Source organism: Acomys russatus, chromosome 11 (genome assembly GCF_903995435.1).
Source record: "Acomys russatus chromosome 11, mAcoRus1.1, whole genome shotgun sequence".
NCBI lineage: Eukaryota > Metazoa > Chordata > Mammalia > Rodentia > Muridae > Acomys > Acomys russatus.
In genome coordinates this window covers 13,245,568-13,268,878 of record NC_067147.1, presented here as the reverse complement: position 1 = coordinate 13,268,878, position 23,311 = coordinate 13,245,568, and the positions used below count along the sequence as shown (strand labels likewise).

The 23,311-nt window shown below is 44.7% G+C and overlaps 1 protein-coding gene across 4 annotated transcripts in view; it reads right to left on the bottom strand.

Moving 5' to 3' along the window:
* Runx2 (RUNX family transcription factor 2) overlaps positions 1–23,311 on the bottom strand; it is a 135,020-nt gene that overhangs the window by 30,098 nt on the left and 81,611 nt on the right. For all 4 annotated transcript variants that reach the window (XM_051152914.1, XM_051152915.1, XM_051152916.1 and 1 more), the window contains one exon: positions 4,582–4,743. In XM_051152914.1, coding sequence (XP_051008871.1) covers positions 4,582–4,743 — 162 coding nt within the window. The remainder of the gene's footprint in view (positions 1–4,581; positions 4,744–23,311) is intronic.

Here is a 23,311-nt window from a genome sequence, read left to right as displayed (position 1 = left end):
GTGAGGAGGACCTGCAGGTTCTGGGGTAGAAAAAGAATAGGGCACTCAAAAGTGGAGAATGAGTCAATAAGGGGCCTTTCTCCTTTGGGTGGCAGGACTGGTACATGCAATACAGTTGGGAGGTCAATAATTATCTACAGAGTATTCTATCATGACCTCCAGAAAGATGATCACAGTTGTTAGTGAAGCCACACAGGTGCCCCGCACACACCGAGCAGCATGGGTGACAGCATCGTTGCAGTGGCAAAGCCCTGCTAAGGTTTGGGCCATGTACAGCCTTCTGGTCCCTGCGTTGTCACAAATTGTTCCTTTAAGGAACCACTAAAAAAAAAAAAAAAAAATCCCTCTGCCTCCTTCTGTGTAAGGACCCCTCTTTTGGACTGACACAAGCTGATGTGAGGTCACCTGCAAAGCCACTTGAGGTTGGGGTGCTACTTAAGCTTAGTTTATTATATACCGCCTTACTTATTGTGATACACGTGTTATGGGAAGAAGCCCAGAGTGTTCAGGGCTGCTGCACTGTAACGTCATGAGGCTGGTGTCTGAGACATTGAACTTGACTGAGTAAGGTCCAAACTCATTACAGTGGAGGGGACCCGTTTGTCAGTAGATGGCAATTACATAGTGGTTGGGTATGAGCCTATAAACTGCTCTTGCTCTTACAACACTATTTAAGGCTGCCTGGGATTAAGGGGAAATATCCTGATTTTTTTTTTTAACATATTGTACCTATGAACTTGAAGGTATCTAGTAGTACAACGTGCTTTGTAATGAACCACAGGTAGCACGCCTTCCTCGCTTTATTAGAGCTTGTCTTCTTAGTGCCCAGCTTCCAGAAAGGATCTGAGGAAGATGACAGGAGCTACCCAGCAGGATACATTGTTGTTGTCGGAGTTCCTTAGGTCCTAGACCTGAAGCCATACTTGAAAAGCTAGAGGAAAGGGCACAAGCCAAGGAACGGGTGAAACTGGACCCTCTAACGGTCTTCAGGGACAATGAATGGTTCAGAGTATTGCTTTTGAATAGCATTTTAGGGTGAACTGAAATTTCTTTAGAAACATATCTTTCTAACTGTTGCTATTCCTATGAGTCTTGGAACAGAACCCTCCTACCCTAATCAACACAAGTGCAACCTAAGATTTCCATTTTATTACATGATTAATTTTTCCTTAATATTTTGGTGACTTTTTATAAATGGCCCAAGTTTGGCTCTATAAATATTCACTTTATACTTTAATAACAATAAGTTATTGTAAACTTTAGTAACTCTGTGTGATATATATTTTGTGAGGTAAACTTTTTAACTCCATGGGAGTGTTAACTCACTTAAATATTAAAATATTCTGAAGAATTTTTTGTTTAAAGTATGATCTGTGCTCATCCATTCTTATTAGCCAAATAATCTACTTTAAAAACTTTAATTTACTATTTGTGTTATTAATTTAAGACAAGCCTTGCCTGCAAATGACATACTGGTACACAATTTTAAAAACATTTTAGCTTCCATATATCAGCCCTAATCTGCCACATGCCTTGTGTCAGGTCTGCCCTGAATAGTTTGCTCTCTCCTAGTAATCTTACAGGAGCATTATTATACCCTATTAATAAAGGTTTATACATCTAAGTTTTAATCAGTTAAGGGCCTTGCCTGATGTTTGTGTGAGGTACAACTTGGGTCTGAACCTCCAACTTCTCACCCAGCGCCATCTGTAAGCCTTTTGTCTGTCTCTCTGACGGGGCAATATGACCTGAGAGCATCTTGAAGGTGACCATGGGCTTCTTGGGGATAGTGACGGAGGTTAGCGTTTGAGTTGGCCATGTTTCAGGCAAAGGGTAGGCAAACAAGAGTGTTCAGGCACAGTAGGTAGACAAGAAGGCTGGGGCACAGTAGGCAGGTAAGAGGGCTGTTCACGGTGCACATAGATTCCATCCAATGCGTTTTATTTTCCAGAAAAAATAAGAAATAAAACCTTCCAGTCTCGCCTGTGGGAAGGTCAGTCTCGTGTATCTCGAGGATGGTTTTATATATTGAAAATAATAATAAAGTAGAAATTGTGCAGTTCAGCCCTCAGGTCCCTACAAAGCAGCCATCTCTCTAACATGACTCCCAGGATGAGCCCTGAGGAGCAGAACAGGCCTGGTGTGGTGTGATCCGAGCCCATCAGGTAGTGCTCGGGTGGGGCAGGCACAGCCCCACAGCCAAGAGCAAGGTCAGAAGGCGCAGGCTTCTCTCACTCCTGACAGTCCACAGCTGCCTGGTCCTTCCTGTTTCTCCACATGCTGACAGGAGGGATTTTCTGTTCTCTTTAGTGTTTATACAGACCCTCCCACCTTGGCTCCACATTGCTCCTCTACCAGTCACAACCCACAGAGATGCTCGCAGAAGAGGAAAAAACTGGACTGAACTGAATTTTAAACCAGTATAAAGCAGGGGCTCATGCTGCCCTGGCTTAAGATAAACACACAGCTGTATAACCAGCCAGCTACAGGCCCTACCTCTCTCTGTAGAATGGAAAGAACTAGAAGGATGCATCATGGGAATGCTTGAAGTGACGAGATCAAAATAAGCAGCTTGTTCCACATTGCATGTGTGAACAGCAAACGCTGATGGTTAGCCCATTGTGCAGTCTGTTCAAGGCTGTTTATAGCCGTTTCCATGGTGAACCCATAGATGAACACACCTCACTAAGAAAACACCACAGGCTCATGTCTCTATAGCTACCATTGTCCTCTGGGATGCTTTCTTTCTTTTAAGGATTTATTTACTTTTATTTTATGTGTATGTGGCATTGCCTGAGTGTATGTAAGTGTACCATGTGTGTGTGCCTGGCCTAGTACCTGTGGAGATCAGAAGAGGTTATTAGAGTCCCTGGAACTGGAGTCATAGGTGCTTTTGATCTGCCCAATGTGAGTGTTGGAAGACAAACTTCATGCCCTTGCAAGAGCAACAAGTGCTCTTAATGGCTGGGCCATCTCTCTATCCCCACTAGGGCTTTTTCAAGGAGCAAAAACCTGCTTCAACTATAAAGGGTTGGTCAGATAGAAGCCCAAAGGGACCTTAAGCAGAAGCAAGGTCACACACATCTACGGGTCACTTCGGGTCTATGTAGAATCAATTCTCCATCTGGTATAAAGGAGAAATGATCAAAGCAGGCCAGTCAACTCCATCAAATCCTGGGGCCTCCTCCCTGTGTGAATTTTCTAGCCCCGTGTGTCTTCCTCATCCTCTCCTTGTCCCTGACTGATGTGTGGCCTAAAGGAGATGGTGATTTCACTCAAGAGAGATGACAACTAAACATCTACACTATACTTGGCCCAGTTCCCAACAGGTGTCATGTGATTCATAAGCAAAGGCAGCAGTGTGGTCAATAAAATGTGGTAACATGGTTATTATCCAAAGAACCTTCCGGCTCTCCCTCCACCCCTCTCCCATCCCTACTCACCCCGGGAAGTCCATCTGCAGCAGAAAGTGTGAAGGCACTAGGACCAGAGAGCCCTTTCCTGCTACGCACTTGAGAAACAAAGCCTTCCCTCCTCCCAAGTTGAAAGAAATAAAGGAGAGGAGACTAATGGAAGCCTGCCGGTGGAGCTTCAGCTTGTCAGTGGCGCGATGCAGCGGGGAGAGTAACGGCTCCGAGCTTTGCGGAAAATTGATAGAGGGAGAGAAGCAGAAAAGAAACAGAAAAAGAGAGAGAGGAGAGAGAGAGAGAGAAAGGCATTAACCTGGCCAGGAGTCAAACAGGTGCTTGGGGCCCAAACGCTGACACAAGATGACATGCAGTACAGTGGCCGTGTGGCCCTGTGGAGTCGTGTCTGTGTGCGGGCCCTACACCAGAGTGGGCGGAGAGATTGACCTCCTTATCTACAGAACGCATATGGCCGGGCGAGGGCCTTTAGCTTCTCTCTGCATGTCTACCTGAAGTCTTTACTGAAACTTTCTGGCTCTTTCTGCTGCTGGCCAGGTCACTTCAGTTGCATGGTTCCACTACGATCCACGAGCTTTGGGTGTCTTTGGGGTGATGGGTTTGTGAGTACAGGGGGCTGCCTGCCACACAGAGTGACAGTGTGCTTTAGTCGTGAGCTGCTATGTGCTGCCTCTCAAGGCTCCTCTGGGCCTTGCTACGCTGGGAATGACTAGGTCTCTCCCATAAGCATCCTAAGTTTGAAGGTGATCGCTCCCAGAATCGGTTACTATGGAGCCCCGGGGTTTTGGCATGGAGGGTGGTGCCAGCGGTGTGTACTTTGGCTTATGAGCAGAGGAAGGCCTGGCATGTGGCCTTTGGGAGAATGCCCCAGTAAGAAAGCATCCCTCAAATGGGGTACAGTTCAGCAGGACACTAACTGGGTAGCATTAAAGAGCATCTTAAGAGAAGTATGCCTTTTCTGATGGAGTTTCATCTCTTGAATTAAAAATGTTCAAGTGTTTGATAGCCCCATCAATTCAGAAGAATGGGTGTCTACTGTCGCTTGCCCCAATAGACAGCGACTGTGAGTGTTAACAAGCCAGACTTGTTCCATTCCCGCGCCCTCACCCCCGCCCCTGTGCAGGGGTGGGCTTCTTAGTTAAAGCTTGGTCTTTACCTGAAATACGCCTGGGCACGTCGGTGATGGCTGGGAGCCCGGTGCCCCGTGTGGAAGACAGTGGTGTGGTGGAGTGGATGGATGGGGATGCCATCTGGCTCAGGTATGAAGGGTATGACTGGTCGTAGGACCATGGGGGGGAAGACTGTGCCTGCCTGGGATCTGGAAAAAAAAAAGATGAAAAAACAAAAACAGTTCAGTATTCCAGCTCCTGCAGCCTTACAAACATGCAGCCCAGAACTTAAGACACAGCACAGAAGAAGAAAATAAATAAGTAAATATCTCCCATGATGTTTTCCCTTTTTGGCCTCAAATAGGCCAGAGCTTTCTAGACTTGATGTCTCAATGAACGCAACAACATGGGTGCACACGAGGTCCATTTGTCTCTCTTATGCATAAATATTTCTACTGGGAACTCTAGTGGCCATTTAGAAAACAATGCACTTTGCTTATTTTTACAAAGTGGAATTTATTTTATTTATTTTTTGCATTTTCAAAATTCCTTCCCTGAACACTTTAAAAATATATTCTTCTATCAATTAACTAGTATAGCTTTGCAAAAAAAGATGTAGACCTTGCTTGTAACTGTTGCTTATCTGGCTGCCATGGTTCAGGGATGCTTCTTCAGTATAAAAATGCCTGCCTCTGTGCTTCCCTTATGGTGGGCTTTCTTTCTGAAAGAGTCAAAGGAATGCTTTTTTTTTTTTTTTCAAGACAGGGTTTCTCTGTATAGCCTTGACTCACTCTGTAGACCAGGCTAGCCTCAGACTAGCCTCAGACTAACAGCAATTCGCCTGCCTCTGCCTTGCAAGTGCTGGGATTAAAGGCGTGCGCCACCACTGCCCAGCTATGGAATGGCAGTTTCTAATGGGGGAGTGAAGGGGCAAAGTTGGCATGAGCACAGAGGAGGTGCATGCAATTGACTAGAACAGAAGGAAGCATGACACATCATCTAATGTACAAAGCTAAAACAGAAAAGAATCTTGAGCAAGGACAAAAGTATTTTAATGGCAACTATGATTGAGTGCTAAAAAGCTATACTACCATCCAGGTTCAAGGTCAAACACTTGAATTCCTGACAGCAAGATGACCCTAAACAGGAGAACAGGGAAATGCTTTAATCCCACTGAAATCTCTTCTTTTTAAGTGTCATGTGTACACCAACAGCTCAGGCTCTAAGATCAACAATTAATAAATGGGACCTCATGAAACTGAAAAGCTTCTGTAAAGCCAAGGACACTGTCGAGAGGACAAAATGGCAGTCTACAGATTGGGAAAAGACCTTCACCAATCCTACATCTGACAAAGGGCTACTTTCCAAAATATATAAAGAACTCAAAACATTAAACACCAACAAACGAAATAACCCAATTAAAAATTAGGGCACAGAGCTAAACAGAGAATTCTCAATACAGAGATCTAAAGTGACCAAGAAACACTTAAAGAAATGTTCACTGTCCTTAGTCATTAGGGAAACGCAATCAAAACAACTCTGAGATTCTACCTTACACTCATCAGAATGGCTAAGATTAAAAAAAAACAAAACAAAACAAAACAAAACCTAAGTGACAGCACATGCTGGCAAGGGTGTATAGAAAGGGGAAATGCTCCTTCATTGCTGGTGGGAGTGCAAATTCGTACAACTACTTTGGAAATCAACCTGGGGCTTTCTCAGAAAATTTGGAATAGCTCTACCTCAAGATCCAGCTATACCACTCCTGGGCATATTCCCAAAAGATGCTCCACCATACCACAAGGACATTTTTTTTTTTTTTTGGCTCAACTACGCTCATAGCAGCTTTATTTATAATATCCAGAATCTAGAAACAACCTAAGTGTCCCTCAACCAAGAATGAATAAAGAAACTGTGGTACATTTACACAATGAAATACTGTCCAGCTATTAAAAACAAAGAAATCATGAAATTTTCAGGCAAATGAATGGAACTAGAAATGATCATTCTGAATGAGGTAACTCAGACCCAGAAAGACACATATGGTATGTACTCACTTACAAGTGGATTTTAGCCATACAATACAGGATTAACATACTACAATGCACAGACCCAAAGAAGCTAAATAACAAGGAGGATCCAAGGGAGGATGCTTGAATCTCACTCAGAAAGGGAAACAGAACAGACATTTGGTTGAAGAGAGGGAACAAGATAGAAGAGGAAACACAGAGAGATATGAGGGTAGAGATCAGACCTGGTTTGGGGATGAAGTGTTGGGCAGACCAATGGACTATAGGGAAAATAGAAACTGTGGTCAGGAGCATCTCTGTGACAAGATGAAGACCTAAGTCAGGGTAGGCTCCTGAGGGATGTGAGAAGGACTCTAACAAAGACTCCTAGCAGCAGGGGCTATAGAGACTGAAGATGACACTTTCTAACTAGACAAGTCTCCTGGTAGAGGGAGGGGAACACGAACCCACCCACAAAAACTTCAACTCAAAATTCACCTTGCCTAGAAGATGTGCAGGGATGCAGATAGAGCAGAGATTGAGGGAATGTCCAACCAATGTCTGGTCCAACCTATGACCCACCCCATGGGAGAGAACCAACCCCTGACACTATTAACAGTACTCTGCTATGCTTGCAGGCAGGAGGCTATCAGAGTTGTCCTCAGAGAGGCTGTACCTAGTAGTGGCTCAGAAACAGATGCTGAGATTCACAGCCTAGTGGAAAACTGGGGGATGGGGAGTAGGGGATGAGACCTGAAGGTAACAGGCCAACTGACCAGGGCCCAGAGGGGCCTGCTGAAACTGAGGCACCAACCAAGGACCTTGCATTGACTGGACATAGCCCCCCCCCCCCAAAGACGAACTCTATAGGCAGCTCAGGCTTCATGTGGGTTGAGGAGAGCAGAGGCTCCCTCTGTCATGGACTCTCTTGCCATCTTTTCGATTACTTCCCCCTGGCACGGATGCCTTGCCAGGCCACAGAGGAAGAGGATGTACTCAGTCCTGATGCAACTTGATGAACTGGGGTGGGTGGGTAGGAAGTCTCCCCTTTTCTGAGGAGTAGGGGAGGGAGAAGGGGAGAAGGAAGGAGGGAAAGAGGGTGGGACTGGGAGGTGAAGAGGGATGAGGCTACTTCCAGGATGTAAAGTGAATTAATTAATTATTAATTTTGAAGATGTGTCATATGTTAGGGCTGTGGCTTCATGCTCCCCACAGGTGTCGACAATAAATAATGAGGGGCAGAAAACTGATCGAGGCCAAATGCAGAGAGCTGACAATGCCTTTGAAGTATCTCAATGGGCTTCTGAGAGGTGGAAACTCAAGGCTAAGAAGATTATTAAAAGGCCAATATCCATTTGTATAAGAAAAGAGAAGGCAATTTTGTTTTGTTCTGTTTCCCTTCTCCCCCTTTGAGCCTATACCACCCGGTATACCCAAGGGATCAGCTATGCCAGTATTAACTAGGCCCAACCATGCCCTAGCCTCCTGGATCCTGTGCAATTGGGTGTGTCCAGAGAAGACTGGACAGAGATAGGAAGGTAAATTTGTTACTATTTCCAACATGAAGACTGTGTGCTGTTTTAATCCCACTCAAAAGTTAACTAACAGAATCATAAGCAAATTTCACTTAATTGATTTTATTTGCTAGCTTAAATTTTTTATGATAATTTTAAAAACTAACCAAGTTGGCTTTTTTTTTTTTTACAGGACAGTTAGTATATTTGCATGTAGATGGACTTTGGGATGTTTAGAATCAGGTCAGGATTAGTTCTGAGGGAGAATTTCAACTCCCTACTTGGCCTTGACCACACAGAGCCTGGGTTGGCTCATCCATGAGGGGACTACGTGAGGAAACTATTTAGAGGACACTATGACAGAAGACTTTCAGTATGCATCCATCAATTTTTTGTAAGATTAATTTTTAAGTGTATCAGTGTATCTCTCACCTCTCCCTCTCCCCCCTCTCTGTCTCTCTCTCTGTCTCTCTGTCTCTGTCTGTCTCTGTCTGTCTGTCTGTCTGTCTGTCTGTCTGTCTGTCTGTCTCTCTCTCTCTCTCTCTCTCTCTCTCTCTCTCTCTCTCTCTCTCTCTCTCTCTCTCTCTGTGTGTGTGTGTGTGTGTGTGTGTGTGTGTGTGTGTGTGTATGTGTGTGTGTGTGTGTGTGTGTGTGTGTGTTCACATGAGAGCAGGTGCCTGCAGGGACCAGAAGAGGGCATCAGATCCCCTAGAGCTGGAATTGCAGGAAGCTGGGAGCCATCCAAAATGGCTGCTGGGACTGACCTCCCCTGCCTCTGAAGGTGCAGTACATCTCCCTAATCTCTGCGCTATCCCTGCAGTCCTCATTCTTATATTCTCATCTTAAGACAGAACAAACAAACAACAACAACAAAATACTCTTGATGACTAGTTTCATAATTAAAACACATCAGAGGTAAAGTGTGCTTGGAACAGGTATAAAATTCTCCCATTGACTCTTGTTCTTTGAAAATTAACAGCTTAATTAAAAGAAAATCTGAAGAGTCAATTTAGGTTTATTTCTCAGAATAAAAATGAATACATAATAAGACTCGGATTTTTGTTCCTAGGCTATTTCCTCTTTTAAAGCCTCTAGGCCTTTTCTAGGCAGTTGAAGCCGTTGGGTTTCAGCTATGTCTTGTTTATTTGTTCAGTTTGGAAACAATTTATTTAAAGATTATCTAAATAGGACATACTTCCTTGAGTGGAAATAATTAAATACATCTGGATATTTATCTGATGTTTACTGACCTTAATAGATATGGCAGAGGGGACTCCCAACTCAAGTTTAAGGCCCTTTACCTGAGTTTGCAATTCAAGAAAAGGCTAGTACTGAATTAACATAAACTTTCCTTCAAAAATCCAAAAGATACTGGGTGGCTAGAAATAATGAATCTCTACACTTTAAAACTCTCAAGGTTTAAAATGCTCGAGATTATACAGATTGGCAGCATTTCAACTCTGAGTGACTGTTCCTTGTTATCCACAGACACTGATATACTCGTAGCCTTCCACCACAAATGTGAGTTACTATTTAGAGAAATGGGAAATCATCTTCAGATGGAGAGGGGTTGGCTCCTTACAGAGCAGGGAAACTGTCTCCTAAAGGCAAGGGGCTGGACTGAAGCACATTCTCAACAGATGAAAGGGACAACCGCCAACTGCCACAGAGCGCCAAGAGGGCCTTCTGCGGGGACAGACGTCAGCTTTACAGAGCCTAGATTTAGCCAGACTGGGCAACTTCCTCAGCAGGCAGTGTGATCTGTGCATCCAGCCCTCAAAGGCAACAGGGAGTTAGGGGGCTAGTCCCCCTTGCCTAAACTGTGGGAGGAGGGTGGGGGGATGGATCACAACAAAATGCTAGGAATGACTATGGTGATCAGACATATCGCCAAAGGAGTAAGGGTGCTTGGTTGTCACGTGCAGCCTTAGTTGGTCTCCTTGTGCTGGGAGACAGCCCAGTACAGTAGGCCATAAACAGACCTTCTAACTAGAGAGTGTGGGCTGGAGGGTCAGTCTTCTATTTGTAAGCTATATGATAACAGCTGGGTGAGCAAACTTCAGTTTCCTCATCTGGAAAATGAGGCTGCATAGCACGCTGAAGCAGATGTGGCCAACTGGCCAGGAAGATAGACTGAGGCTCACAGCTCCCCGCTGCATTGAGTAGGTCACATGGTTTATCTGTAAACCCGGGAATAATGGTCCTGATTGGGGTCCCCGTGATCAGGACGGGAGCTATGCCAGATCTGATTGGTCATCTGCCTTTCACGCTACCTATTAAGTAGATAAGAGGCACCGTCTGTGAAACAAATACAATAATAACTACTATTGTGTTTGGAAAACTAGATGGAAATAAAGCGTTATTGATAACCTCTCAGATCTGTGTGAAAATCATCATTGTGCTTGTCAGCTCACATGGGCAGGTTCTACCTTGTGACCTGGGGTGTCTTTCTTAGGCGTGCTGATCTTAAATTGAAGGTGAGTTAATCCCCCACAGCCAAAAATGAAATAATATACAGTATAGGGCAAATCAGCATCACTGACAAAGGAATAAAAATCTGACCCCGCACTATCTGGGCCATCTGCGTTTGTGCACAGCTATTAAATATTCCTGAGATCAGATGGTATAATTAAACGTAAGCCTTGAGCATACAAGCTATTGACAGTGAATTTCCAGGTGAACTGAATAAACACCATAATAATAGAATGCTGTAATTAATCATTCTAAATTTCTCTTCAGCTATGAAAGAGTTATTACATCGAGGAAGTTTTACGTAAAATTTCCGCCTGCCAGATACCAACTAGAATGGCCCCTCAAAGGACAGCTTTGCTTTTGGTGGAGGCCCTGCCCAAAGATGTTCTGACTAACACCAAACACCGAAGATTGCTCTGTCCTTTCTCTCTCAGAGGACTGGCCGCAGCCCAGCCAATCTCTTTCAAGGTCGGTCCTCATCCTGAGACTGTATGGCAGTGGTGGGGAGGCAGGAGAGACGCTGAAGAAGAACAAGTTGTAACGAGCACCGTCATGAGCCCACTGGGCCAGGTATGAGGGGCAGCCCCTGCCCCAGACCTCACCTAGCACCCAATGGATGAGCAAACAGACCATTAATCTCACAGATGCCAATTCTGGGCCGCTGAGTGGACAAAGGCCAGGCCCATCTAAGCCTCGACTTTATAGCTCAGCACATTGTCAGGGGGCATCTGTGCTTATCACACAGGTGACCTGAGTCAAACCCTCTAGCTTTGACCCCTGTTCCTTCTCGGACTTGGTTTCATCTCAGGAAGAGAAATTACCATATTTTCAAATAGCATAGCCTCCAACGTTCCAGTCTTGTGGTGGGAGGAATGTGTAATCCTAACTTAAATACATGATTACATGTTTGCATATGTCTGTTTGTGTATGTACATATGTATGTATGTATGTATGTACATATTATGTATGTATGTATGTATATGTGTGTTTGTATAGGTATGTGTGCATGTATATGTTTGCATGTGTGTATATATGTATTATGTATGTGTATGTGTGTTTGTGTATGTATGTGTATGTGAGTGTGCATGTGTGTATGTGTATATATGTTTTATATATGTATGTGTGTATGTGTGTTTCTGTATATGTGAGTGTGCATGTGCCTATGTGTGTGTATGTGTTTCTGTATATGTATATGTATGTCTGTGTATGATGTGTATGTGTGTTTGTGTATGTATGTGTGTGTATGTGTGTATATGTGTGTATGTGTTTGTGTATGTATGTGTGTGTATGTGTGTATGTGTTTGTGTATGTATGTGTATATGTGTGTTTGTATTTGTATATGTGTATGTGTTTTTGAATGTGCATATGTGTGTTTTGTATGTGTTTATGTGTGTTTGTGTATATGTATGTGTATGTAAGTGTGTGTGTTCATGTGTGTGTATGTATGTGTATATAAGTGTGTGTGTGTTCATGCGTGTGTGTGTGTGTGTGTGTGTGAGTACAGTTATTAATGCCTACAGTGGAGATCAGTCACCTTAACTGGATCTCATGAATGCTTTCTGAGCTGTACTTCCTGAAGAAACCTGAGCCTTCTGAGATGCACTCTGACCTCCAATGAGTCAGAGCAGGTGTTGCTGGAGTCAGCACTGAGGACAATACAGAGCTAGCTCTGCAACAGACCTGCAGGTCAGCCATGAATCAGCTCAGCCTTGGCTTCCTTTGCTTAACCCACTGGGGCACATGGCATGGCTTGTTTTTCTGGGTCTTTAAAAACAGGAAGAAAGTATCAGGAGCTGTGACTTCAGACTAAGAATAGTCCCAGTTTTTGAAGACCCAAAGCGTGAATGTGTAAAGCATGGGCTGGAGGTTACGTCCTGGGTGACCAGCAACTACACAAAAGCATCTTCAGTTTCTCAGAAGATATCAAAAGACATCAAACCAGTTGTGAACTTTGTAAGATTTATTTTTAAAGATGTTTTTATTTGTTGGTTTTTTTTTTTTTTTTTTTTTATGTGCATGGGTGTTTTGCCTGCAGGTGTATATGTGCACCAAATGTGTGCAGTCCCCAAGGAGGCCAGAAGATGGCATCAGATCCCCTGGAACTGGAGTTACAGGTGGTTGTGCAGCACAACACAGGTGCTGGGAACTGAGGCTGAGTCCCCTGGAAGAGCAGTGATGCTCTTAACCACTGAGCCATCTCTCCAGCCACTGCTGTTAAACTTTCAGTATTCCCATGAGGCTTTCAAACTACGGTTCCCTTTTTTACGTGCCAACATTCAAATCCCAGATCCAAAGTACCTCACTGCATTACAGAAGTGTAAATATTTTATGCTAATATTAACGCTTAGAAGCAAAACCTTTAGTGTTACGTTTCCGTGCAAATTCTCTTTAGTGCTTCGGAAATCTGAAATAATAAATTATTACAAACATATTTCAATATCACCCCACCTCTATTTCTGCACCAACTCCTGCCACCTAAAACAGAAAGGTTTAGCAGGAACTGAAAAATCAAATTTGACCTGTAACATACATTTGAGAGAGAAAAATCCAAGTCTTTCCAAGAATGGGCCTAGAGTCCTTTCAGGCCCGAAGTGGCGGATCATAATGGTTAAATAGGAGAGGAGAGAGAGACGTGGGTGTCCCCCCCCCCCAAAGACTTTGCAGACTGAACCAGAGAGAAACACCTCCAGCCACAAGAAAGCAACCTCTGAGTCTCACCACCAGGAATGCCCAGCAGCTAAGCATCCCCCCCACCTCTCTCTCTCAGAACTACCCTCATCACATGTCCTGAGGAAAACATGGCTTCTGAGAGCAGCTACTAAGAGCTCAGGTTAAATTCTCATTGAAAACAAGAAAACAAACAAACAAAACAAAACAAGCATTTGACATAGGAGGCAGTGTATCGCAAGCATGTATTTGTCTTTTCAAGAACACTTCAAGGTTAGAAACAAGACAAGGAGCACCAGTGCCAGGGCAGTTTTTCTACGTTCTCCATCCCTTCATCTCCCCTCTGAGCTCCTGAAGAGCATGTCCTCTGCCTTCCTCTCTATAAACCTCAAACATGACAACCCAGAAGACACCAGACCCAGGTGCTATAAAGCACATGGAAAGGGGCAACTCAGGTGTTCGATTTCCATCGATAGAACTGCAAACTGTCCTTCAGGCAAAGGTAGGGACACCAGGAAATGAAGCTATGTTCTGTGTTCGTGGAGCCAGACTGGAAGGAGGTTGCAAGCTCCCTCAAATGATGCGCAAGGGACTCTCTGCCTTTGTACTCACCAATAGCCCGAAGGACAGAGCCAAAAATGCCATGTCTGTATGACTGCACACTAGACACCGAGAGTAAGAAACAGGAGGGAGGGACCTTACGAGAAACACGAGAAACTTCTGGAATGTCACTAGGGGAAGGAGTGGGGCAGGCAGAGAGCTTTGTCAAAGCCTAGTCGAAGGAGATGAGGGGCGAGGCTGGGGTCAGCAACCCCGTGGGCTTTACACACATGAGTGTGTAAAGGGCTGGCTTTCCTAAGAATCACAAGGAGACACACCATGGGCACGGTGCTAGGCTTCACAGAGAGATGAGAGGAGACAGGGAACCATGGATAAAGCCTGGACTAGCACACAATGCTTCTTCCTGCTGGCGCTACCCACAGGATTGTACAATTGTCTTGTGAAAAAGGGGACAACAGCAGAGGTTTTCATTCTGTGTCTGCAGTGGCCACAGCTACAGGTGGGGAGTACAACTCAGGGCTCCCCCATGCTACCACCTCTTATCATTTAATCCACTCTTCCCTACTTGGTATTCAAATGAGGCTCAGGTATTCATTGAGAAAAAAAATGGACTATTTAAATCGAAGTGTAAACAGAGTCTGCTTTAGAGCCATGCCTCTCTCCACCACTGCCAGGGTCAAATATGGCCAATTACATTAGCAGTTAATCACTGTCAGTCCTCTTCTCAACACATGCCTGTCACAATGAACATAGTTGCACATCCATCCAAATTCTCACACATAGAAATTCCTATTTCAAAACAGTGTGCATGGAATATTCAAGGATACACACTGTGTGTTCTCTGAAAGCCCTTTCAGCTGGCCTGGTTTTCAGAATGAGCTTGCTTCACTCTGTTCAGGTCCTCCAGCCAAATGGCCAGCCCTGTGTAAGCATGAACAGCCTCCTCCACTTAAGTGTGCTGCCACCAACCAGTGACTTACATTGTCAGATTCTTGCAGTTCTCTCAAAGCAAGAATGGATATGCTACGTTGGGAAAGATTTTTCCCGCCTGTAAAATTCTGTGACCCTCGCTCAGGAAAGTGAGCTCCCAACACAATCCTTCCTGAAGCTAAAAGTTGCAACAGAAATGACAGAGGCCATGCAATGCTGCCTTGAGAGGACTCTGAAAGACAGCTGCTGGGAAATACCATGGGGAGGTAGGGGTGAAGGGATGGGGGAGTCAGGGGATTGGGGGATCTGGGGGCGCTTTCGTCACAATGTGGCTCATGATAGAGAAAGCCTGAGAATAGGATTCTGCTTGTCCTCTGGTCGGCAAACCAAGCAAGGTAGAAAACAGAATCACTTGGTGGGACAGCAACCCAGTTGATTGACAGAGCCACAAAAGGACACTAGAGGAAAGAGCAGCAAGTTAGTCAGATAAAACTCAAGTGCTATGTAGGCATGAGAGTGGGTTATTAAGCAATAAGAAAGGGGGGGACTCAAGTCCCCAGAGACAACAGCACAGAAGAGGACAAGAAATGGTAGGAGCTGCAGAAGGGGTCATCTCCCAGAACATGATGTGGGAAAGGAAGCCAGAACCAAGCTGTATGTCTAAACAGAGAGATGCCGGTGTATCTGCAGTGACACCAACACTGGGCTGTGTGAGGCTGGCAACAGTCTTACGAAAACACAGGGGCTGCCTGTATTAAAAGAAAACCCCAAAACAGGACTCAGAAGGTCCAGCCGCATGTCATGCCCAAACTGGCCTTAGCCTTACAGGCCTCAGTGGTAAAGGCAACAGAAGGAAAGGAATCAGATGCAAAGGGGTGCAACTCACAGTTTGGATTTATAACTAGAACGTGGGGCTGGCCAAAGAGTGTGGCGAGAAGTTCAAATCCATGTGGTTGTAGTAAGTCCGGGATCAGATTTGGGCTGGTGTCCATCAAATTGGTCAGATAGAGTGCCTGGGGTGTCACACCCCAAGCACGGTTACATTTATTATCGGGTAGATATGATTACCCATGGTTCTAACAATTGTCCCCCAGGCACTCGTTTTCTTCATTGAAAACTAGTTATTGTGCACTCTGGCGATGTGCTGGGCACTAAGAATATTAGTGATGGATAAAAAAAAAAAAAAAAAATAGAACTATAAGTCCATACTGTCTGGAGATTCCAGCCAGACAGGAGAGACAGCAATCAAATCATCATCATGACAAGTGGTAAGACAGTGGCCCCTTAGGAACAGATGGTGGGAGAAACCTGGGCATCAGGCACAGCTTCCCAAAGGTCAGGATGAGCCAGCCAATACTTGATCAGGAGGGCGAAGCCCAGAAGATAATTGTGTAAGGGTTCCCAGGGGTTGGGCAAAGAGTCAGCGGGCATCTAGTTCCTGGGAAAGAGACAGTATCACCTTTTTTGAGGACTTGACAGTTGGTGTATTTATGGGGACTGGAAAAAGCATGAAAGAATCCTGAGGTGAGAGTGCAGAAGTGGCAGGGAGGAGCCAGGTGATGTGGAAACTGCTGGTCTGTGCTGGAATCCCACTAAGTGTAAAGGAACGTCACTCCAGGCTGGTTGGGGTTTTTATTGTTGTTGTTGTTGTTCTGCTTTGTTTGTTTAATGGGGTGGCACAGTCGGTGGTGCATTTGAAAAGTCTCTCTCTGACAGCATCATAACGGAAAACGGGCAGAAATCCAGCTGAGGGCTGGACACAGGCAAGGGCGTGCAGGGAAAACAGCAGCTGAAATGCACATCCAGGTGGAGCCTAGGGGCCACACTTGGGAAGGCCAGAGACAAGCAGAAGACAGCGAAATGGCTCAGCACGCGATCTGACTGTAAGAATGAGGCTTTGAAGCACCCCAGGCTGTGCCAGGATTGGCTCTGAATGGGCAAGGTGACCCTGGGATGTAAGACCAGGGGAATATTTTTGGGCTGCACCTCTTATATCCTGATTCTAAGTTGAAGAATACTTTTAACAGCCTGCCCCAGGAGATACTAAAACACAACAAAGATTAACAGTTAATCGCTGTTAGTAGGCATATGTTTTGTTGGAGTTTTTTTTTTTGGTTTTTTTTTTTTTTTTTTTTGCCTCATTTTGATTTAATGTTTCCCATCAAGAATAATGCTTTCTCTATAAGAGAGCAACACAAACACTCTGATGAGGAAATGACAGCCCGAGAGAGGTGATATGACGAGGAAGAGCAGCCTGCTGCCCTAGGTAAACTCAAGACTCTGCTCCAAAATGAGCTCTGTTTTGTGGTGTTGCAAGAATGTACGGCGACCATACGTCAGAGGCTATCTACTTGACGGAGCAGCAGCTAGAAAGTCCCCCCACCCCGCCCCCCACGCATGTGTCAAATATGTCTCCCAATGATTCTGTTGGCTGGCGAGCTTCACCTTACTCTCTGGCTTTAGTATAACATTTGATATTGCTAAGTGATTTTTGCTTTCAAAGTTTACCACACAAGGTAGAGTAGGATTTACAAGCCTTGGTTCCATCTTCCTCTCTCTGAACATATCTTTGCTGTTGGTAAAACTCTTACATCTGTTTACTATTTGAGAGCCATTGTTAGTGGTAGCATGTTTCCACGCCACTAAAAACACCACTGCTCAAAAGCCTATGTGCAAAGCAGTTCTCACCCCTTCTCACCCCCTAACCCAGAAGGCAGAAGGGGACTCACTTAAAAATTGCCCCTAGGGCTCCTAGGGCAACTAGTGAGTAGAAAGCTCACCAGCCTGTTGTGAACCTGAATCTGGCCAGGTAGATGCTTGCTGTCTAATGTGGTGTGTCTGTCAGCAGTGAAGAGATCTATGAGGAAACGGCCGCTCACAGCCAGCTTTGAAGAATACATCTAGTAGCATTCCGGTCCTAAGCCTGTCCATTGTCTTTACCACAGCCTAGAAGGCTTAGAAGCGATCTTCCCAAGGGCCACAGTGAGGTGCAGGTGTAAGGAACAATCGCTGGGTGAAGAATTTGAACCATGAAACAATCCTACAATGATAGAAGAGGGACGGAGCAAGTACACAAGCGTGGCCTTACTCTGGTCAGCTGTGAGACGGGGTGGGGTGGGGGGTGAGGATGGGGGGGTGTGGGAGTGTCACCCAGCTGCAGCGCTCCCAACAGACTGCAAGCCGTGGAGTGATGTAATCCCCCAAAGTCACCATGACCAGTAATTAAAACTCAAATAAAAAATTTTAAGTCATTTCTTTCTTTCCCTCCATTCACTCTGGTGATATCTCACACAGGTAAATTAACTTCCTCGCAAAGCCTTCCTCCCCTCTCCCCACCTAAAACCATCTCACATCCAGATGCACAGATTTCCAATTGCAGCTCTGTGGATTTTGGAGATCTCCACAAGGCTCCGACTTTCTTAGTCACTAAATAAGGCAACCCTGACAAGCTCTACCAAGACTGCAGTTTGAAATTCCATTAAGGCACATTGTTTCTAAACTATTAAAAAGCAAATCATGATTGAACAAAGCCCTAAAAAAAAGTTAACTAGATGTTCATAAATCAGTAGTCTTGTGCAATTTTATTCCTGGAGTATTTTTATATATTAAATGATAATATATTGCATACAAATTAGTATTAAATACTATACATAACATGTCCATATATTTTACATGGTCAATGTATTATACTAAGACTGGCTTAGAATATGTTTCTAGCTTGAAAATATATAAATTATTATTGTCATTCTCTTTGAGACGCTCCAGAAACTCAAAGATGGTCATAATATACTCTAGAGCACCCGGGGCAGATGTGCCTGGTAGTGTCTCTCCTGGGTCTGCCTTCTAGTTGCATATTTCCTTCCGAAGTAGTTTCCTGAGCCTTTGGTCTACAGGCCATCCCTGAGAGTAAAAGGCAGTGAGCAAGGTCCCTAGGCAACTAACAGAGGGACGGCATTCATACATGTTCGAACGCCATAACACATATATTACATAGTGTACATAAAACCAGCATGAAACCGTCAGAAAAAAAGATGGTGCCTTGGGAAAGAATGGAAGAATTAAACCAATGCTTTCTCTACAAAGACACCTAGAGACTGAGTGGACCAGGACGAAGCAGCCTGAAGCAAACAGCCTCCTCTTATAACTAGATCCCAGCTGGGGATCTTCTGGTCCAGAAAGAAGAAAACACAGAGATGAGTCTTTGGGACAAGAAACTGATTTTTCTCAGGTAATCATCTCTCTCTGATTCTAGAAGAATCTTCAGAGAATAAAGGAACGCCACCAGACACAAATCAGAGCACCTTGTAGAAGTTACTTTGTGGACATGACCAGCAGGCTAAGCAACAGAATAAGCCCCTCACTGCCATTCCCCTCTAAGGAGCCTTGCCCTTTAAACATGGGAGCACAGGCTTCACTTCGACTGTACGCAGAGGCTGCCTCCCAAAGCTAATACATGTGACACTGAGATGGTGTTTACACACAGGTTTTGTGTTCTTTTTTTAAAAAAAAAAAAATTAGAGCTGTGATCAGCAACTTCCTCCAGTGAGATTTCCGGTGCACACATGGGCAAGACGGCAAGCCTATTTACCTGGATACCCTGCTCAAAGGCGCTCAAAGGGAGAAGCCAGGGCAGGATTTTCCAGTCACGTCAGCAACTCAAACACAGTACCACCAATGGAAAACAAAACTATTTCCAACAGTGTGTCTTTGAGCTGGTGGCCTCAGCTCTTTTGGGTTCCACGGTGCCTCCGGGTAATAGGGACCAACTGGCTTACTTCATACTCCAGATCCACACCGGCAGAAGCCTGCAGCCACTCTTCCTGAGCCTCTGCTGGGTTTCCTCTCAGACACACTCACAGCCGCCGCCACCACCACCACTTATGCCCATGTCACCCGCAAGCTTGTTTCCCATTACAGAACTGTGTGGTCACTCAGCACTTGATGAAAAAGATCATTTGAGACACACACTGCTCAGCTGTCCTTTCCTGTTTCTGAGAAGATTATATTGGTAAATGCTTCAGGATAAGCACAGAGGACTGAGCCTAGGTCAGCCAACCGTGCACAGGCTAATCCCTCTGTCATAGTTTGCTGGAGAGGCTCTTCGTTTCTAAAGGATATTTATTCCCCCAAAGAGAATATACAGAATCACACTAAAGTGGAGGAAGAACCCTTTACCCCGACCAATTTATACAGCCTTAGGCTGTCTGGCAAACTGGTCCCCCCCACCACTACCAGTTGTTGTTTTAAAAGTAGCACTATGGATGTATGCTTTCTATAACTGCACTCTAATCATTAAAAATTATTTTTGTTGCATATTAAAGAATAAGTCAGGTATCCCTAGCATATCTCCTTTAGGACATTATCTTCCCAGAGGACCCTAAATAATCCCCAGTGGGAAGAAAAAAAAAGGAAGTGTTCACACACACAACACATGTCACTTAGATGGTTAATAACATGTCCAGTTGGTGGAGGTACAGGTGACTGGTCACTAAAAATCTGAAACTCAAAAACAACTAAGATAGCAATGAAATTGGACTGCAGCCATCTACAAAGATCTATAAAATATATATCGTTTCAGAATCCCCTTAAGGCATCAATAAGCATTTTAAAGCACGGGTCTAAGGTATTCCTTTAATAAATGTGTCTTCACTGGCACCCAAGACAATATTCAGTTAAACTGAGGAATGTCAGGAGTGCTTGGCAGTTAAGAGCACAAGGCCCTGGACCTGTGTGGATCTTTCTTAAATCCTGTATTTAATATTCAGCAGTTGTAAGCGGGGTCCTGGTGGAGTTACTTTATTTCTCTGGCTCTCAGTTGCTACAACAATGCCACCTACCTAAAAGACCCATTGTGAAGGGCGGATGCCCTGACCTCGTTGGAACAATGCCCAGCTTGTGACGTGCAAGAATGAGTGATAGCCGATAGGAATCCAATCAAATAGGAACTGCAAAAACACTAAGCCCGGGATAATATTCAATCATACTTCCTGAAGAAATCAATGACCTATTTATTCATTTATCACCAAACCAAAAGTCACCAAGGCTGAGTAAGACCTAGCCTTAGACTTTGAAAAGTGGAAAGTCTGATGCAAGAAACAACGTGTGTTCAAGTAATCGGCCCCACGTGGGGTGTGATAGAGTGGACAGTTGCACAAGACGGTAAGGGAGCCTGGCTCAGTGAGTGGGTCGGAAGAGGCCTGGCAGAGGCGGCGACAGTTGATCCAAGTTTGGAAGAAGGAACGTCTTTGGGAAAACAATGACGGAATAATATGCCAGAGAAAGAGGAAAGCAGGAACACGGTGACAGACTACTAAAGAAGCTGTAAAACGTCAGAGCGGCATGCACATTCCACAAAGAGAAAGCCACTGTAAGTAATATGATGGTCCATCTAGCAGACGTGCAAGTCCATCTAGCAGACGTGCAAGAATCTGTTCTTGACTGGAGACCCACTAAAAATGGTCAGAGTAAAAAAACAAAACACAACAACCCTATCCTGTATACTCCCACTATCCACATGTATGGAGAATTAACTTTCGTTAAATGTTCAATAAACAACTGACACACCCCCGAAGTCTTCCCCATATCAGAAAATGATATCACTGCCTTCCAGCTGCCTAGGTCAAAATGTCAAACGCTCCTATGCTCCCCTCAATACCAGCCTCATCAGCTCCAGGAGCAGTGTCTTGAACACCCATAACCCTGCTTCTACCTTTGGCCCTCGGGATGCACCCTATAGGGGCACCTGCTCAGGGCCCATGCAAACATGGCAGTCTTTAGAAACCACCCTTCCCTTGCTTCCTCTCCCCACTGCACACAGAATCCCTTCCCGTGGCCTTCAAGGCCCTCCGCAACTTTGCCTCGGCCTGCTTTTCTGAGTTCTCCCTCCACTTGGTATGCTGCTCCTCACAGGCCTATCCTCAAAGACGCCTTTCCCAAGTTTACAGTCAAAGTTAGCTCCTTCCCTTCCTGAGTTGTCCTGTACCGAGTGTCTCATTTTATCTTCTTGGGCCCTTATGAGTTGAAATGATATCTTAGATTCTCGTACTGCTCCTTTATTGGCTGTAAATGTCACTGAAATGTAAGCTAATGAGAGCGCCTGTTATAAAAAAAAAAAATCTGAGCTAGAACGCAGATATGAAACACTGCATTTCTAAAACACATAAACTTCGCTACAAAAGCAGTGTCTATTTCCTTCTTTTACAACAATGCCCCATGGACATTAAGCATCAACCGACTTCCTGAATGAATGATTAAGAGGCTAATGGCAGAATACACTGTCCTCCCAGCGATGAGATCAATGCTCCATCATACCAAGTCCAAGGACTTGAATAACCAGAATTACTTTTACATACAGCTGTGTCACACAGAGAACTCACAGTGGCAACTGTCTTGAGGGACACCTCTAGCATGGCATCCTGACCTCCACAGCCATTGCCACACACTCAATCAAAAAGAGTTGATGTTTGCAACAGGCTAGGGGTTTCCTGGTGCCAAGAGACAGGCAGCAGATGTCAGAATGATAAAAGGAGGTGGGGAGGAAGCAACTTCCTCAGGAAGCTGTGGGGAGGCCCTGGTCCTTCAGGCAGAAAGAACATGAGCCATCAAAGACGTCAACAAAGTGACACCACCACCAGCCTGGCACAGCAAAGAAGCCAGCCCACCATATGGTCAGAACCTTTGGCCCTAGGAACTGCAAGAGACATTAGGGGAAAATGCTAATTATGAAATGCTAAATGCTAACGATTTCCTTGAATTTTATCTTGCTGGTCTGGGACTCTGAAGAAGTCATCTGCCTTTGATGTTGGGCAAGACAAAACTGCTTGAGGGGATCGTACAACCATGGCCACTGTGCTGTTTGGGGATAACAACTCAAGAGAACCAAGCTAATGAGAGAGAGCCAGGTCCTGTTACAAACATCTTTGAACAGAAGACTGCATGACCTACAATGAAGACATGAACTACTGTGAAGGTGTTCTCATTCTAGGCAAGACTGAAGAGTGTGAGCCTCACAGCTCCTCGTGGTATGAAACAAAATGGTTGAACCACCCAGCATTACATAGAAATGTGATGTCTGCCGCATTTTACCTTTAAGAAACAAGAACAGCCTGGATAAGAAATTAGAGAGAGCCAGGCAGTGGTGGCTCATGCTTTTAATCCCAGCACTTGGGAGGCAGAGGCAGGGGGATTGTTGTGAGTTTTGAGGCCAGCCTGGTCTACAAAGTCAGGCCAGGATGGTCAAGGCTACACAGAGAAACCCTGTCTCAAAAAAAACAAAAAGAAGAAGAAGGAGAAGAGAAAGAAAGAAAGGAAGGAAGGAAGGAAGGAAGAAACTAGAGAACACAGCCAGTGCTAACAACACAAACATAATATACTAGTCTTTTTTTTTTTTTTTCACAAACTTCTCTGTTAGATTCTCATCAAGTCAACATGTAGAAGTTACAGTAGCCAGTAGAAAAGACAGACAACAGACACACAGAAGCTAGGAGATAAGGCCATCCCTGCGAATGCTTAGAAAATGGAGATGATCCTTCGGACAAAGGCTCTTCCCAAGGAAAAATAATGAAGAGACCTAAGGTGGAATTCAGTCTCATCAGTGCACATAGGAAAAGTATGGTGTGTGAGGA